The sequence below is a fragment of the Pistacia vera genome, unplaced genomic scaffold (assembly GCF_008641045.1).
Source record: "Pistacia vera cultivar Batoury unplaced genomic scaffold, PisVer_v2 Contig271, whole genome shotgun sequence".
NCBI lineage: Eukaryota > Viridiplantae > Streptophyta > Magnoliopsida > Sapindales > Anacardiaceae > Pistacia > Pistacia vera.
Window position 1 is genome coordinate 120,585 of NW_022196081.1, and position 15,944 is coordinate 136,528.

A 15,944-nucleotide genomic window follows, 5' to 3' on the forward strand; every position below is an offset into this window, starting at 1 on the left:
TCGATTTGTTGAAGAGTAATACTACATTAACAATCATTTCTCATTAACTTTCTCTCATAACTATGATGAGGTAGTTCGTAATTATTAGTAGGACTTATGCGAGACCCATGTAAGACCTGAACTAACTAATTATGAGCTGCTGTATTAAGATTATGAGAGAAAGTTTGTTCGAGAGGGGGTTGTCAGTGAAGTATTATTATTCTTTGTAGCAAGTAGCGGAAAAATACGGAGATGGGTTATTGCTTATTACATGTAAAGCATAGAGAGACCGGCGCCGGCGCACAAGATTGGTGTTTTATTTGACAAGGGCCCCTGCTTTTTTTATTTAAAAATAAATAAATATAAATATAAATTAAGAAGAACAAATCAGATCGAAGGCCGCCTCTTTCAGTTGTCAAATACCATTGATTTGTTGGTTTAGAGAAGAGAAGAAAATGGAAATTCCTACGAAAGCGAAAACAAGAGAAAGCAAAAACATCTTCGCGATTGCTTCTACAGCCGAGGATCGGAGGATTATGTCTTCCCGCCAGTGCACTCAAGGTTTTCATTTATTAAATTTATTTGTTTATCAATCTCCAATTATATGTATTTTACTGATGTTTAAATGATAAATTTACTACTGCAGAAGGTGTTCGTGCTGGAGCCAAGGCTGCTGCCGTTGCTTGTATTGCCAGTGCTATTCCTACGGTGATCCTCACTTTTACTTTTCTTAACTGCTCTTTTAAATTTCATTTTTTTTTTTTAATTTGCTTTCATTTACTTTTCATTCTTTAATCTATTGTTGTATTTGTTGCTTAGCCAGTGATTATATATATATATATTCTATCCTTTTATCTTGATTCCTCAAGCTCAAACTAGAAAATTTTATTTTGGAATGGTATGTCCATGTTCATTATGGTTTATAATACAAGAATCCAGGTATTTTTTTTTTATTGTCTTTGTTGATGAGGATTTTGTCTTGGAATGGAAAAGGAAATATCATGTAATTGTTACACAGGTCTAGCAATGTGACAGAGAAAAGGTTTTCACTGGATTACTAACCCATATTTTAGACTGATTTGGGATGAGTTCTGGGTCTGAACGTGTCACATGAATTAACCAGATGTTGAGTGCTACTTTCATCACTGCATACGAGCTTAATCATTAATACACTAATTTAATGATCTTTTATGTAACACAACCCATATTTTAGACTTGGTTTGGGATTAGTTGAGGTCTGAACGTGTTTTGTGAAGTAACCAGATGTGGAGTGCTACTTCCATTATTGCATATGAGCTCAATCATTGATACGCTAACCTATTGATCTTTGATGTAACACAACCTATTTGAGACCTTCCAAAAGGGAAAGTTGATGATAGTTCTCTTATTGCCAAGCTTGGTAACTGCTTATTTCTTTCTACAATTGGTGATGTAGTGGTCTGTGTTCGGAGAAGAGGTGCATCTGATCTTTAATTGTGTGATTTCAAACTTTCTAAGATCCACTTTACAGAAACTACTATAATGTTTGATGTTTTTTGACTCTTTCGATGGAGCATGGTGATTTCTGACTTGCCTTTTGGTTAATGCTCCTAATTTCAGCCTTTAGCCATGAAGTGTGGAATTATTTATTGAGATTGAGTTCTTTTATGAAGAGCTTTGCCCTTGTAACAGAGGCTATCAGTTGTGTGTATATATATATATATAGGGTCTGAATTTTGACATTTTGTTGTATATATATATATATATATTGGGTCTGAATTGTGACATTTTGTTGGGGCATCTCTGCGCTATGCAGATCGTGGCTTTTATGATTGGCATTTGATTTGCTTCTTGTGTTGTCAGTTGATTGCAGTTCGAAAAGTCCCTTGGGCAAAGGCAAACATTAACTATACTGGTCAGGCACTGATTATATCTGCAGGTACAATCAGGATATGGATAATTCTTTCAGCTTCTTAGATTTGGTAGATTATTTTTGTGTTTTGCAACATAAAATCTGAATAATTTCACCACCACATAAAAATTAGAGAATCATGCAATATCAATTGGATTTGTTAAGCAAATTATTAGCTTTAATGGAGTATAATCACTAATCAGACTCTTAAAGGATTTTTTTATTAAAAATAATATTATGCTGATCTGTGGAAAATCAATAGTTTATCATTGTTTACTGATGATAGAGACTTTTGTTTATAAACTCATTGACCATTATAATTAAGAATTAATTCTTGTTTATAATTTTTTTCTTGTGGTGAAAGTAGAGCCGTAGGATGACGTTTCAAGGCCGGAGGATTAATGTTAACGTTCATTTATTTTTTAACAGCGTCGATTGCTGCTTACTTTATAACTGCTGATAAAACTATATTGGAGTGTGCAAGAAAGAATTCCCATTATGAGAGATCAGCTTGATACACAGGTCACCACCAAGTCTCGGCAACAGCAGCTTGATGCGTTTCTGTAAATGGTAATAGTTGTATTTATAAAGACAATCTTTCTCTTCGATAAACAAGATGGGAAGTTGGATGTTTATTCTATCATTAAGTATTTCGGTTGAGTTCCATGCGAAAACTCAAGTGACGGTGGTCCTATACATAATTTCATGATAGGATTAAGGTTGATTGAGAATACTGAACATCTATTTTCTGAGTATGCTTAAACTTTTATAATTTAAGGAAAAAATATTTTTCCTCACAGACTTTTATAATTTCAACTTAAAATTCATATATTACTATTCAATTGAGTATAAAATACAAGGTCATACTTCTTTACTTGTCCGGTAATTCGCTTTGTCAATTTCCTCCGTTCAGATCTTGATCAAAACCTTATCTATGGTTAAACTTTTCACCAGTGGATATTAAATAATTATGCTATACAGAGATCCTTGTACCTCGAGAGGAAGTGATTTAAATTTATAAGTTTGAAGTAACCTAAATAGCTGATTACTTACATAACAAAGTTGAGATGTTGTACAAAAATATTGTTAACATCAAATGGTCGAAATTTCTGGCCTGATTCAATGAAGCTATGGAGTATACATATCACACTAATGAGGTATTGTATTTTTGCCAAAAGAATAATCTTCTGTAATTTTTCTTCCGTTTGGAAAAAAAAAAAAATAATAATCGGCATTTGGAATATGTAGTGTCATTCTGAAAATTAGAACCACAAATGAACCTATAAAATCTAATAACTTGGTCATCTAATCATTGATAGCATGACTGAGTCAGATTTTGTGGGTTGCATTACGCATTGTATAAATAGGTCCTTCTCCAACCTCAGAAGGCGTACCGATAAATGGCATCGGCTACACCATCTTCATCGTTGCTAACACCAATCACATTAGCAACTGCTTTGGTCTTCTCAGATCCATTACTGAGAGCAACACCCAGTGAAGCCAATTCAAGCATCTCAGTATCATTCTCACCATCACCAATTGCCATTATCTGAAAAATAGATGGTCAGAATCAATTCAAATAATCAAACAGAGATGGTTTTTATATTTCAGTCACAGTTGGGCCAACTAATCAAAATCATAAATTCAATATGTTCTATATTCAAGAAACAAAACAGAATATTAGTTAATTTATGTATGATGGATGACTCTTTATCAATTGGTTATACCAATAACAACTTTTAGATTTTAATACATAAAATCAAGTGAAGATAATATTTTTCCTAGTCGGAGAATTAGGTGATAATATCATCTAGCAGTGTCAGAGCAGGATTAATTAACTCAATTTCAGGTAAAGCTATATTAAACAAATGCAGAAACTAACCAATTTAAGGGCACTACTCTAAAACAGCATCCTGGTGGAATTGTTGTTCATTTTGAATCAAACAGAAAGCAGAAACACAAGAATAAAACATGGAGATATGACAGCAGATTGTATTAGCCCATACCTCCTTTGCAGAGATGCCCAAATGATCAAGCAGCATCCTTACCCCACTTCCCTTTGAGGTCCCAGCGGGGACAATTTCAAGCATGTCTGGAACAGCTTGAACAACATTGGCACGCCCCCTTGTTGCTTCTGACCAGTACGGCCTTATGGTAGTAGATACTCCCTCAGCAGTGTCTAAAAGGATGACCTTCTGCAAATTCAAAAAGAAATGCCTTGATGAAAGCCACTATCAGAAGGAAAGATAACACATTAGGTTGATATATATAGAGCGAGATGTATCCTGCAAGCACACATTAGAATAACAAAATACATACCAATATATGTTCTAATTACAAATAAAATAAGGAAATGCAGGAGACTTGCAGTTGTGATGAGTAAAAAGTTAGTAACTTATGGAGCAATTTTCCAAAGATTACACTTAAATTGTAAGATTGAAATCATTATAAACCCTCACTGAGAGTCGAAAAAAACCTGCAACATAGAGGTCAGAGCTATTTTCCAAACACTTAAATGTGATCAGTATACTTCTTTTTCCTTTATGGCGTGGTTAAATCAAAATAATATGATTTTATCCTTGCAGTTAAAACTTTTCTATTTGTTTTCTCAGAGTGAGTACCTGTATATCAGCAGCAGCCAAGAGATGCTCAATGGAAGGCATGACCTCTGCCTGTAAACATTTTTCATGTAAAAAGTTACTATAAAAGAAGAAAGAATTATCATGTGGGTGAAAGACGATCAATTATCATGTGGGTGAAAGATGAACAATATATTAGGTACCTTAGCCTCATGATATATGGTATGCAGTGCGTCAACGAGTGGATGATCAAATAGTGTTAAGCAACGGCCCTCACTGAATGCAATAACAGGAATCTTATGCTCCCAAGAGTATTGACATGCCTGCATTTTAAGTTAAGGGCTCACAAATCACAACATGGAAAGGGGTTCTTTCAGTTTAAGCAAAAGGATCCGATCTGATGCCTTGATAGTTAAGAACAATCTACCATTTTGTCTGTGAAACACAATGCCAATGCTAGACAGAAGATACTCATACAGGTTAATGATACATCTTTAAAGGACTGGTAGAAAACATATCCCCATAAATGAATTACAGAGGTATGCCTTATATATCTTCCTTGGAAAGAGGACATATGTTGATTAAATATACAGAGGAAGGAATGCAATTGTGGTTTAGAAGACAGTACAATCTAGTTACTCTTTTCCCTCTGAAAGAAAAGATCTACCATAACTCGGGAATTCACCTCACTCTTCTGCTACTTGAGCTAAAACCCAAAAGCAGTCCCATCTAGAAGTCATTTATGGTTGAGATAAACACAGAAACTTGTGGCTCAAAGAAACAAAGTTCGTTCCTGTTTAACACACTGAACCAATCACGTAAGGGCTCCAGATGCCAATACCAATATAGTTTGGCATAACTGACATAAAAGTAGCCACTGCCCCTTGATTGCTACCATACTACAGGAAGAAATCCTGTCAGTAGGACAAAAAGGAAAAACCTTGATCCATAGAAGACATACACAAGTACTTGAACTTTTCTTTCTTTCTTTCCTTTTTTATTTTTCAGAAAAAAAAAATCTTTTTATCATATATATTGTACAACATATAAAATAGTCGAAACTTAATCCAAATGAGAGATACCTAACATCCAAGTACAACCATATTACCTCTCTGCAGACATCTGGATCTAAATTTCTTCTGAAAATTTCCCGACCCTGTCTACCATAAACAAGCAATCCCTGAAATCAAGTAGATGGAACCAATAAGACAAAAAATATGGTGATGTTGTATGTTATATTGTATAGATCTCAAATTGCAAAACACATATACACGGCCAGTAATAGTCCACTAATTAGAAGTCAGAGTAGGTCCCAAAAAAAATCTTTTTGTCCAAAATTTACAACTTCAAGAATATGGAAAATATCCGGTGCTCACTTAAAGAGAAGCAACAAGCTGATAAACTCAACAATGCCAGAAAGAAAAACCTGTAAGAAAACCCCCGGAGAGAACTCCGAAATAACGCCATCTCTGCCAGCTAAATCAACCTTCTTCAAAGCATTTATCACAGCTGGACGAGCCTGTTTTAGAAACAACATGCAAATAAATTTCTTAGCATAAAGATATACTTCTAAAACAATGTCTTTATGGTCCCTACAAGAAATAAGCAAATAAATTTTCATCTGCTCTTACTTTTCCGGTGGCTATCACCACTTTTAAACCCCTTGACAATGCCTCCTTCAATGCTTTAGCATTTGTCAATGAAATTTGACTTTTACTGTTCAAAAGTGTACCTTGCATTTGAATAAATAATAAATGATCAAAAATTTTACGAAAAAATGAAGAAAGATTCAAAGACATTGTAGGTGCAATCCTACCATCCATATCACAGAAGATATAACTGAACTTTGGTTTATAGAATCGGAGACTTCTTTCTTTCCTCCTGTCTATTAACACTTTTATCTGTCAGATTAGCTCACTGCCAATTTATATATGGCTACTACACGTTCAAAATGAGTAAAGATAGTATGCATCAAATGAGAAGAAGGTCTATAGGATATAATTACCATCCGAATGCTCAATATGAAGATTTACATTAGTTTCAGAATCATATGCACTCTGTATTAATCCTTTTCCCTTCCACCCAAGACTCTTCAAAAGAAATTCCTCCTCCTTCTCCATTTCTGCTTCAGCCTCCTCACTAATCTCATGATCAAAACCCAAAAGATGTAACAGCCCATGAACCTGCAAATAGTAAAGCAATTAAGAAACCCACTTTATACATTGCCTTCCTAACACAAGCAATATTCTTGAAAAGCAAAAACAATATAAATCTACTTGAATACGTCCGTTTACTTAATTCCATTTGACTCTTCACAGCTTTGGGAGATCTCAGACCAAGAGATAAGATTCCTTAATCAACTGCCCATGAGCTATCAAACACATGTATACAGAGACAAGTGACTAAAGCAACAAACTGGAAATGTAGAAGCCACTGAATACAAAAACTGTCAAACCAACCATTAGGATGCGTATTTCATCAAGAAGTGAATGCCCTCTTTCCTCCGCTTGTCTTGCAGCCGTTTCAACTGAAATTACAATGTCACCTAACATGAGCTACAAGGAAAGAAAAGTAAATCAGGTCAGAGAGTTGTCACTCAAAATTTTTGATGAATAGATTGAAAACTTACAACTGGAAGTTTGAGTTCAGGGACATGTTGTGACATGGAGAGGACATCAGTAGCATGGTCCTCATCCCTCCATTCTTTGTTAAGCTTACGAATAAAATCATCATTGCAAAGGAGTATAGACAACTCAATACTTTCGAAACCGCCTAAGTCTTCTATAGAAGTGTCTCTTGTTTTATACTGTGAATCCTTCAAACCATCAAAGGCTGACTTCATCAACATCGGCGCATTCAGTCGAAGCATTTCTGCTATATTCTGTAGCAGATTCAAATCACTAATTAAATTAAACATTTTGCGCGCCAAATGTTTGTAGAAAAGCATTACAATAATACAGATAAACATAAACAAATAAATACCGAGATTTCAGGATCATCAGGCAGCTCCTCTTCAATGCAAATGCAAACACTGAGCTCCAACTCTTTTTCCTTACTCTTGGTGGCGCGTCTCTTCACTCTCCGGTACTCTCTCTTCTCAGCGAAGACGCTAATTGATGGTTTTAATAGCTTCCCATCTTTCCCGGCACAAAGCGCGTGAAACTGCCGTCTAAAAATGGAGGATTTGGAGAAAGATGAGATGTGAAAACGCTTGGCAGGGTAAGGAAGGAGAGAAATGGTGGAAGAAGAGTGAAAGAAAGCGATGGTAATTGCGGAGGGTGCAAGGATACGCGCCATAGGATTGGTGGAGGAAGGGAGAGAGCGGAGGAGAGGAGAGAAGCGAGGGAGCATTTATGTTTTGGTAAAACAAGATATGTTGTGGGTGTGTTGGTTGAATTAACAACGGTCTTTGCCGTTTGTCTTGTGACTGTGATTAGTGAGATTCAACAAGGGAAAGACAGTTAGACAGCTTTAGCCTGAAGCCTCTTAATTTCAGTTAAGTCAGTCCTAAATCCTAATATCCAATTATAATAAATATAATTTCTTTATTCAAATAATCTCATGTTTGATTGTAATTATAATACATTAAATTAAAATGTATGTAAATTGATTTCAAAATGTTAAGTTGACAGGCTGTCCAAGAAAAACTTTTATAATAATTTATTTTATTGTTTATACTTTGTATTCGTAATATTCCATATCATATTCTCGGACTCCAACTGTCCTTCTCCTGGTGGCTGGTGGCTTCATGAAAAATAATGCTACACCAACAACTTCTTCTCGTGCACTTTCTTTTTTAATATGATATATCAATTCGTAATTGATCAACCGTAATTTATCATGTAAGACTCATTACGAATTGTCACATCAGAGTTGTGAGAAGAAGTTGTAGATGTAGCATTTTAAATTAAATTTAATAAAACTAACTGTTGTTTAATTATTACTGTTATATAAAGTACTCTTATACATTAAAACCTATTTATAGTGATATTTTATATAAGAATAACCTTTATATAGTCATACAAAAATTTGTCCCAACTTGAGATAGTTATAAATAAGAATAAACTCCACATTGTAATATGTTTTAATTTTTATAATTCTCGTCTTAAGAAAGTTGTCTGTACATAGTAATAATTACATATATATTAAAAAAATATATTATATGTTACATTAAATATTTAAGATGAAATAAAATATTTATCTAAAGTTGTTTAAAATAATGATTTATTCTTTAGAATTGTTACCATATCTTTTAACTTGTGAGTACGTAATAACTCGCTAGCATGTACACCTTATATTTATAGTTTTTTAAGCATGTTTGAAGCTTTTTGACATAAACTTTTTGTATTTTCGTACTATCATCTTTAAGATTATTTCCTTTCACTTTTTGTCTAATTACAGTAATGACTATTAAAACAAATAATTGAAATCCCAACATATACTATTAAAACGTGAATTATAAAATAGAAATCAAAATAGTAATTTTTATAACTACACCTCTATTAAGTTGTAACCTCTTTATTGTAATAAATTTATTTGATCCCACTATTATGACTATAAAAATGTTTAATTGTATTTATAGTATAATTATTTTAGTTATATCTTTGTCATTTTTGTGATTTAACGAATATATTATTTTATAAATCGAGCTATTATAACACAAATTACTGATGTTATCTATGATTCTTTACTAATTAAAAACTTGATAAGTTTGATATTAAATGCAACTAATTTTAATTTCTCATTAAATCCATTTCATTATATTAAATCAAGAACTAAAATTTTGTGTCAGAAATCTATATAAAAGATTAGTGTTATAATAGTCTAACTATTATAATATATGACTTTAATTGTTTATTATTTATTTATTTTTTAATTCAATAAGACTACTCGATTACCGAGGTTGTGTAAGAAAGTTAGATAAAAAAATCATAAATCATATTAAACGTATTATAACTTTTAAAAATAAAGTACAAGTTATATCAAGTAAGGAATCACAAATAATGTTGTTTGGTTATATATATATATATATAAATTCAATTTCAATTTCAGATTAGTATCTAATAAAAACATATTTTCATGAAAATATTCCCTTTAATTATAATAGTAAGAAATAGGCGAACGACTACACATACCCAAGGTTTGGCAAAATATCAATTGATACCCAAAAGGTTTAAAAACAATAAATAGATACCTTCCGTGTTCCGTCACGTGTTGTTAGTGATTTCCGTTTGCTAATAGTGAAAAGACTAGAATGCCCTTTGAGAAATATTAGTCTGTTTTTTAATTACTTTTAGACCCCTTAAGTTTTTTAATTTCATCAAATACCTCTAGAAAAAAGTTTAAAAATTAACAAAAACACCCCCACCCACCCATACTTGCCAAATTCCTACAGCCGCCGCCAGTGGTAGCTAGAATCTGTCACAACGATCTACACCACCATCGGAAATGGCCAGTAATTCACCGATTTGGCCGGAAAGTGATAGCCAAAGATGGAGTGTTGCGATTGTCGACGGTTAGATCTGGCCATATCCGTGGTGGATCTGGCTGGAAAAGGTCATATCAACGCCCTACATGCCAGATCCGACTAGTCTATGGTGTAACACAATTTTTCAGCCGGATTTTAGTGGTGGTGGTCGGAATTTGGCACTACGGGTAGTAGGGGTATTTTTGTTATTTTATAAAATTTTTATATATTAGGGTGTTTAGTTAAATTAGCAAACTTAAGGGGTTTTTTATAAATTTTTTAAAAACTAAAATATCAAACTTTTAAGGGCATTCTAGTCTTTTTACTATTAGCAAACGGAAATCACTAACCGTACGTAATGAAAGGTATTTATTTGTTATTTTTAAACCTTTTAGATACCAATCGTTATTTCGCCAAACCTTGGTATGTGTTAGTCGTTTCCCCGTAAGAAAGAAGATAATTTCTTCAGTTGGCCAAAACAATAAAAAGTGAGAAGGAAAAGATCTGAGCAGCCAAGAAGCTAGCGCGTTCACACCTCTACTTGTTCTTTGTCATTTACTTTAGTCCGGTTAATCGCGATAAATTATTATTTTAATATCATTAATCCAATCTAAAACCCCTTTTCCAATCTCTTCCCTTACCCACTGATTTCTTCTTCCACCATTCCTCTCACTTTTTTTTGAGATACACAATTCTAGATCTATTCACCTTGATGAACTCCTGTGCAGTTTCATTTTAGGTTTAGCCTAATTGATTCGATGTTTACCGGAATTGCATGACCAATTTTAGTTAAATTACGAGGTTTTGATGTGAAGAGGTCACTGAAATGGTGGGTTCCCAGAGTCCAACGGGTTCTTCCTCACAAGAAATGAAGAGGTACGGAATCACCAAGCCAATCTCTGTAGCTGAGCCACCGAGGCTGATTTTCAGCGTAATAGGGATTTGGAGAAGGTAATTTTCTTTTTTATATGTAGATGTTTCTTTGTACAAACTTCGTTTTCAATTTATTTGTGCTGGATTTTAAAATTTTGTTTGTATGTTGAAGTTTTTGGTTGATTCGGGTCTGTATGCGAGCGAAGAAGAGATGCAAAAAAAAAGAAGTATTGGGTGCCTTGATCAGGTAACTTACCAGTTTATTTGAGTTGTTTTGTTGTTGGCCCACTTATGCTTAAAAGACAAAACTCACTTGGAGATTTTATCCGACTGGATAGGTTTAATTTAATAACTTTCATGTGATGCTGCTTCAGGAATTCGTATGATGATGAATCATGGGCTTGGGACATAACCCATGCCTTATTCTTTAGAGAGAGAACAACATGTTAAACTTGCAAACAATAATCAAAACTAAAGGTTTTTTTAAGTATAGGAATTTGTATATGTGCGGGAGCGGGGTAAGAGCGAGGTTTTGTTGTAAGTTCTTTTTGAACTGATGGATGTGAGCAACTTGATTGCTTTTGTAGATTGTAAAAGATTGGGTTAAGCAATTGACTAGTCAAGGGGCTACACTGATCAGATGGTGGAGGATGCAACGCCGTTTTTTTACTTTTGGGTCTTATCGTCTGGAGTAAGTCTTGTGTTCTGATTTACTTTGTTTTATCATTTTCTAGATTATACAAAAATGTTTATATCGCCTGAGCTTTGCTTACAGCGTGGCATTGGAATCAATGTTTCTATTGACACATTTCACGTATAGTAACTAAATGAGTTAATAATTAGATACTTTTTGTTGGAAATTTGAGATCCACTTACTTGCCATTTGGAACATGGGATAAACTTTTGATTGGATTATGTCTTAAAAAAAAATAAATTAAAACAAGACAAAAAGATGCAAGGGGCTACTGCAGCATCTTGTAAGGTTTCTTAAATTGTTTGGAGGAAAGGATTGGGCAAAGAGATCATCATTTTAGCATTCAAGTTCAATGAAAATTTGCCAATAGTATGAAATTTCATAGTCAATGAGAAATATGGACATGTGTATGTGTGTGTGCTTGTTTGGAGATTTAGTAACAATTCTACATTGGCAGGCCATGCCCAGGGTCTGACATAGACTGCTCTATGTGTTGGGCCATCTTACATCAGTCGAGAGGTAATTAATATTTTGGCTGATTCATGTGTATTTAGTGAATCTGAACCTCTTTAAAGTTTTTTACTATTCTATGGTGACTTTCTCCAGGAGATTTCTTCATTATTTTGCATGATATATTAGCTTGAAATGGAAGAAGTTACTGAACTTCAACCAATCCAGATGCTCATGTCCCAGTTATGAAATTCAATTCCAAGGAGTATCAATCGATCTTTTTATGCAAGTATTTCTCTTCTGGTTGTTCCCAAGTAAGTTGTTAATTAAATCAATTATTTTATTTTCTAGTTATTCTTTTATTATTCTTTGGTTTTTGATTCTGGTTTATAAGATTTGAGCCTGATACTGTCATCTCTTCCAACACTTTACTGATTAAACAAGGGGCAAATGGCCAAGGTGTAAGTTCAACTTCCTTTAATGTTAGTGTCAATGGGAAAGTTTTGTACTTGTCTTGCACAATGACTACTTTTCAGACTATTTTTTTTTTTTTTTTTTCAGGATTCTATAACAATTCATATCATCAATAGGCAGAATTGTTGTTATTGCATGTTATTACTTGATTGGTTTGACTGTTTTAAATCTAACACATTACAGCACCTTGACACTCGCATGCGAAATGCTTTCTCAATATGTTGCGATGGATATTTGCTGCCTGTTTGGTTTGATGTCATTATAGTTCTGGAATCAACTTATTTGCAGGACGTTGACATTTCACACATGTCGTGGCTGTGTAATGTGATGATGGCAAACTGTTCGAAGTCTTAATGGGTGTAGGGTTGCAGATCAAATTCTTAACATGTTCCAATGTTGAGGTAAGCATAATATTCGGTGCCCTATATTATTCTATTCCGCGTTCGTATGCTTTCCTTTAATTCCTTAAAATACTGCGCACTACTTAGCCAACGCTCAGATGTTTGAAGTTTTGGGCTAAAAGGCGTGGTGTTTATTCAAATTGAGAAACTTTCCTTTTCATTTGTTTATTTTTTGCACCCTCCGCGGGGAATGTCCTGATGTAGGTTGGCCGCCTTTTTTGTAGGCCTTTGTAAATCCTCCTCTCTTTAATACAATTTACTTAGGCAAAAAAAAAAAAAAAAAAAAAAAAAACTTTCCTTTCCTTTTTTTTTTTTTGTTGTTGTCATGGCTATTTCACTTTTGTATGATGGTTTTCATTTTCTTTTTTGCCTTGTGTATAGGTTACTGGATTTCTTGGTGGTGTAAATTGGCTCTTTTGGTTGCACTGTGTGCCATTTTATCTAATGCAATTCCTAGTATGCTGGTTTCTCGATTTTCCAAGTTTACACGCAGTGGCGTTGGCCAAACCCTGTCATGCTATGTCCAATAGAGGAGGATGAACTAGGGTTCTTCAGTATGGGATCCTCGTAAAAACCCTCGGGACCGATCTCATCATATGCCGATATAAACTCCAGCATATCCTTGTATGAACTCTAGCTACAACGTCTCTGTAAGTACCTCCGAGTTATGATGGAGCAGTTCCAGTTTGGTTCAAGATCTGTGAGGTAGAGTATAATTAGTTATATGTCTTCCTTTAGCTGCCTACATTTGATTATTGAGGTCCTTCCTTTCTGATTTGTTCTAATGTAGGACATTGAGTTCAACAAAGCCCAATGGAGTGCTCTTTTTGAGCCTTATCTGTTCTTTGAGGCATACAAGAACTATCTGCAGGTTGACATAGTTGCAGCAGATGCTGATGATTTGCTGGCTTGGAAGGGTTGGGTGGAGTCACGGTTTAGACAACTTACCTTGAAGTGTAAAGTCTGTCTCTCAAAATATTATTTTGAGAGGCTATAACCTGCTGTTTTTTCGGCCTAGTTTTGTGAATTACTGATGATTATTGTTTTTGAAATGATGAAGACATAAGTCTGATTCCTTTCTAATACTTGATTTTCATGTATCTCTGTACAGATAGAGCGGATACAATGGGATGCTGCAATGCCATCCATATCCAAATGAATACTTAGACACATCCAAGCAGTGCCCAAATTCTGCGTTTTTATGGGTTTGCGGAGGAAAGAGGGAGTAAGTGATCAAGAACGTCAACAATTCGATATACGGGGAACAGTTGATGACTTCAGGCAAGAGATAGGGATGTACATGTTTTGGAAACCTGGGATGGATATATATGTTTCTCATGTACGCAGAAACAGCTTCCTGCTTTTGTGTTTCCGGATGGATATAGCGATCTCGACCATCTAGGAACTTAAATGATCAGGAAGGAAAAACTTGTGATGATGTGTCTGCATCTTTTGGAAGACATGCTAAGAGGAAAATTAAACATGAAACTGAGGAGGTGAAGCCAAACAAAGCTGCGAGGCAGGCCTCTATTAGTCCACAAGGCCATTGTCTTTTTCCCAGAATGATGCAAGTAGATCTGGTGTAGCATCTCAGATTGGCTATAGTGCAGGGTTTTCGTCTTTGCCGTCTCAGGTGCCAGCTATCTAGTGAGAATTTGGTGTGTGAAAAAGATAGTGCATAGCTTACATGCCATTGGGTGAAACTGTAGAGCATAAGTCAGATGCCTCAATGACGGATTTCGATGCATGGAAGCAGTTTTCCTGTATGTTAGCATGAGGTACCATCGGCCAAATTGGTGGAACCCATCCCTAAGCTTGTTTCATGTGAAGTCCCTAATACTGAAACCGGAGATATGGGTTCAGCCATCATGGAGGGTGTGGAGACTGTATCCTCTGTAGGACTGTTAGATTGGAAAGGGTGCTGTTAAGGTTGATCAAGAACTAGTCAAACCATGTATCTCAAACGGAATAGTACAAATTGCTGAAAGGGTATGATAGACAAATCCAGCTCTCAGAACCTCAAGGCGAGGTGAGTTTCTCTGTTTGAGGATTTTGGGTTAAGATGGCAGTTGAACACAGGAAGTTTTGGAGATAGTGAAGTCAGGAATCTTTGCAGGGTGGTGAGTATGCTGCTGATTTTGGCACACTTCTGGAAAATGGATGTCTAAATGGAACGGGTATTTCAGAACAGCTTGTCAGAGGACTTGGAGGTTCTAAATCTACCTTTCGTCTTAATTTGATTATGTTGATAGATCCTGTTTCTGCTTTTGGTTATAGTTGGGTAATATGCTGCTTTTTTGTAGTTAGGCGCACTTGGGTGATTTAACTATGACTATATTGAATTGAAACCTAATTTCATGTATACAATTTCAACTTTTTACCTTTTTTCCTGCTTCTTAGTTTTGCTGACTTCATCTTTTTGATATTGCCTCAAGTGTTTTTCTCAAATTCCTGCTTCTTGAACTTGTTAAATGTTTTACTCAAGCACTCCCTGACTGGTGCATATGTGGTGGCAGGTTCTGTACCACCATACGTGCTATATTTCCAGTAACTGTGCTTAAGAACCTGATTATGTTTTGTGTTTGAGGATCATATACATGACTCGTTCACTTATTTCTTATCTCTAATATGTTGTTGGGCACCCAAGTCGACTCTTACACGCCTTGTCCATCCAGACAAATAATGCACTTGGAACCATTGTCCAATGATGGAGCTAGGTCAGAATCTTTGCCGAAGCCGGTATAGAGGCATGTTTTGACACCCACAATTTTCTTTTATTCAAATTGTGATTTTTTTATGCTTTCCTTTGGTTTCTGTGTTTTTTCTTGTGGCAGATTGAGTTTGGGGACAACGCATAAAGTTTGGGAAGTGCAGCATTCTGTAAAATCACTGCTATGGCAGAATGAGATAAAGCACCTTGGTAAGTTCCTCATTTATTGCAGGCCTGCGTTATATTTCAACATGTGCGTGCACAATAGTGCAATCATGCTCACTTCAGAAAATAGTTCAAAAGGGTGACAGCCTTGCCAATTTGGAATGCAGTCAACCATGCAGAGAACCATGCATAACTGGAGAATTAGCCTATTGTTTTAGGTGTTTGTTGTGCTGTGCAATGATCGGGGGTGCCCAAGAAACT

At 35.0% G+C, this 15,944-nt stretch overlaps 3 protein-coding genes across 4 annotated transcripts; 2 read left to right on the forward strand and 1 right to left on the reverse strand.

Annotated features, from left to right (window-relative positions):
* Positions 1-236: 236 nt before the first annotated feature.
* Positions 237-2,510, forward strand: LOC116133641 (early nodulin-93-like). The gene is made up of 4 exons (XM_031419326.1): positions 237-540; positions 626-687; positions 1,822-1,897; positions 2,300-2,510. Exons 1-4 carry the CDS (start codon positions 435-437, stop codon positions 2,383-2,385), a joined length of 330 nt encoding a protein of 109 aa, XP_031275186.1. The 5' UTR covers positions 237-434; the 3' UTR covers positions 2,386-2,510.
* Positions 2,511-3,012: 502 nt separating this feature from the next.
* On the reverse strand, positions 3,013-7,884 carry LOC116133626 (endoribonuclease YBEY, chloroplastic-like). Of its 2 annotated transcripts, none has more exons than XM_031419304.1 (12): positions 7,432-7,884; positions 7,079-7,330; positions 6,909-7,004; positions 6,455-6,632; positions 6,266-6,334; positions 6,081-6,181; positions 5,876-5,968; positions 5,558-5,629; positions 4,653-4,772; positions 4,492-4,542; positions 3,877-4,062; positions 3,013-3,419 (listed from the first exon to the last, which is right to left on the reverse strand). In XM_031419304.1, the coding sequence occupies exons 1-12, from the start codon at positions 7,798-7,800 to the stop codon at positions 3,252-3,254; spliced, it is 1,755 nt and encodes a 584-aa protein (XP_031275164.1). In that variant the 5' UTR covers positions 7,801-7,884; the 3' UTR covers positions 3,013-3,251. The 2 variants fall into 2 exon arrangements, with proteins under 2 accessions (XP_031275164.1, XP_031275163.1); XM_031419303.1 differs by having other exon boundaries at positions 3,877-4,065; positions 7,432-7,883.
* A 2,453-nt stretch (positions 7,885-10,337) lies between these two features.
* Positions 10,338-14,394, forward strand: LOC116133608 (nuclear poly(A) polymerase 4). The gene is given in 26 exon segments (XM_031419282.1): positions 10,338-10,827; positions 10,830-10,867; positions 10,962-11,036; positions 11,377-11,404; positions 11,407-11,449; positions 11,451-11,480; positions 11,941-12,002; positions 12,090-12,124; positions 12,126-12,153; positions 12,156-12,185; positions 12,188-12,211; positions 12,214-12,251; positions 12,696-12,740; positions 12,742-12,800; positions 12,889-12,949; positions 13,190-13,217; positions 13,220-13,279; positions 13,282-13,358; positions 13,360-13,465; positions 13,468-13,497; positions 13,500-13,513; positions 13,599-13,769; positions 13,924-14,002; positions 14,005-14,154; positions 14,157-14,189; positions 14,192-14,394. Coding segments are annotated over 26 exon segments (1,632 nt in total). The 5' UTR covers positions 10,338-10,742.
* Positions 14,395-15,944: the final 1,550 nt, after the last annotated feature.

Bases quoted from the DNA above. Each gene is read 5' to 3' on its own strand.
- LOC116133626 (XM_031419303.1), bottom strand. From the start codon at position 7,800: ATGCTCCCTCGCTTCTCTCCTCTCCTCCGCTCTCTCCCTTCCTCCACC. The intron at 7,331-7,431 runs GTATTTATTTGT...AATCTGCTACAG, and splicing joins CTGATGATCCTGAAATCTCG to AATATAGCAGAAATGCTTCG. The intron at 7,005-7,078 runs GTAAGTTTTCAA...CTTTCCTTGTAG, and splicing joins CTGAACTCAAACTTCCAGTT to CTCATGTTAGGTGACATTGT.
- LOC116133641 (XM_031419326.1), top strand. From the start codon at position 435: ATGGAAATTCCTACGAAAGCGAAAACAAGAGAAAGCAAAAACATCTTC. The intron at 541-625 runs GTTTTCATTTAT...TTACTACTGCAG, and splicing joins TTCCCGCCAGTGCACTCAAG to AAGGTGTTCGTGCTGGAGCC. The intron at 688-1,821 runs GTGATCCTCACT...TTGTGTTGTCAG, and splicing joins TTGCCAGTGCTATTCCTACG to TTGATTGCAGTTCGAAAAGT.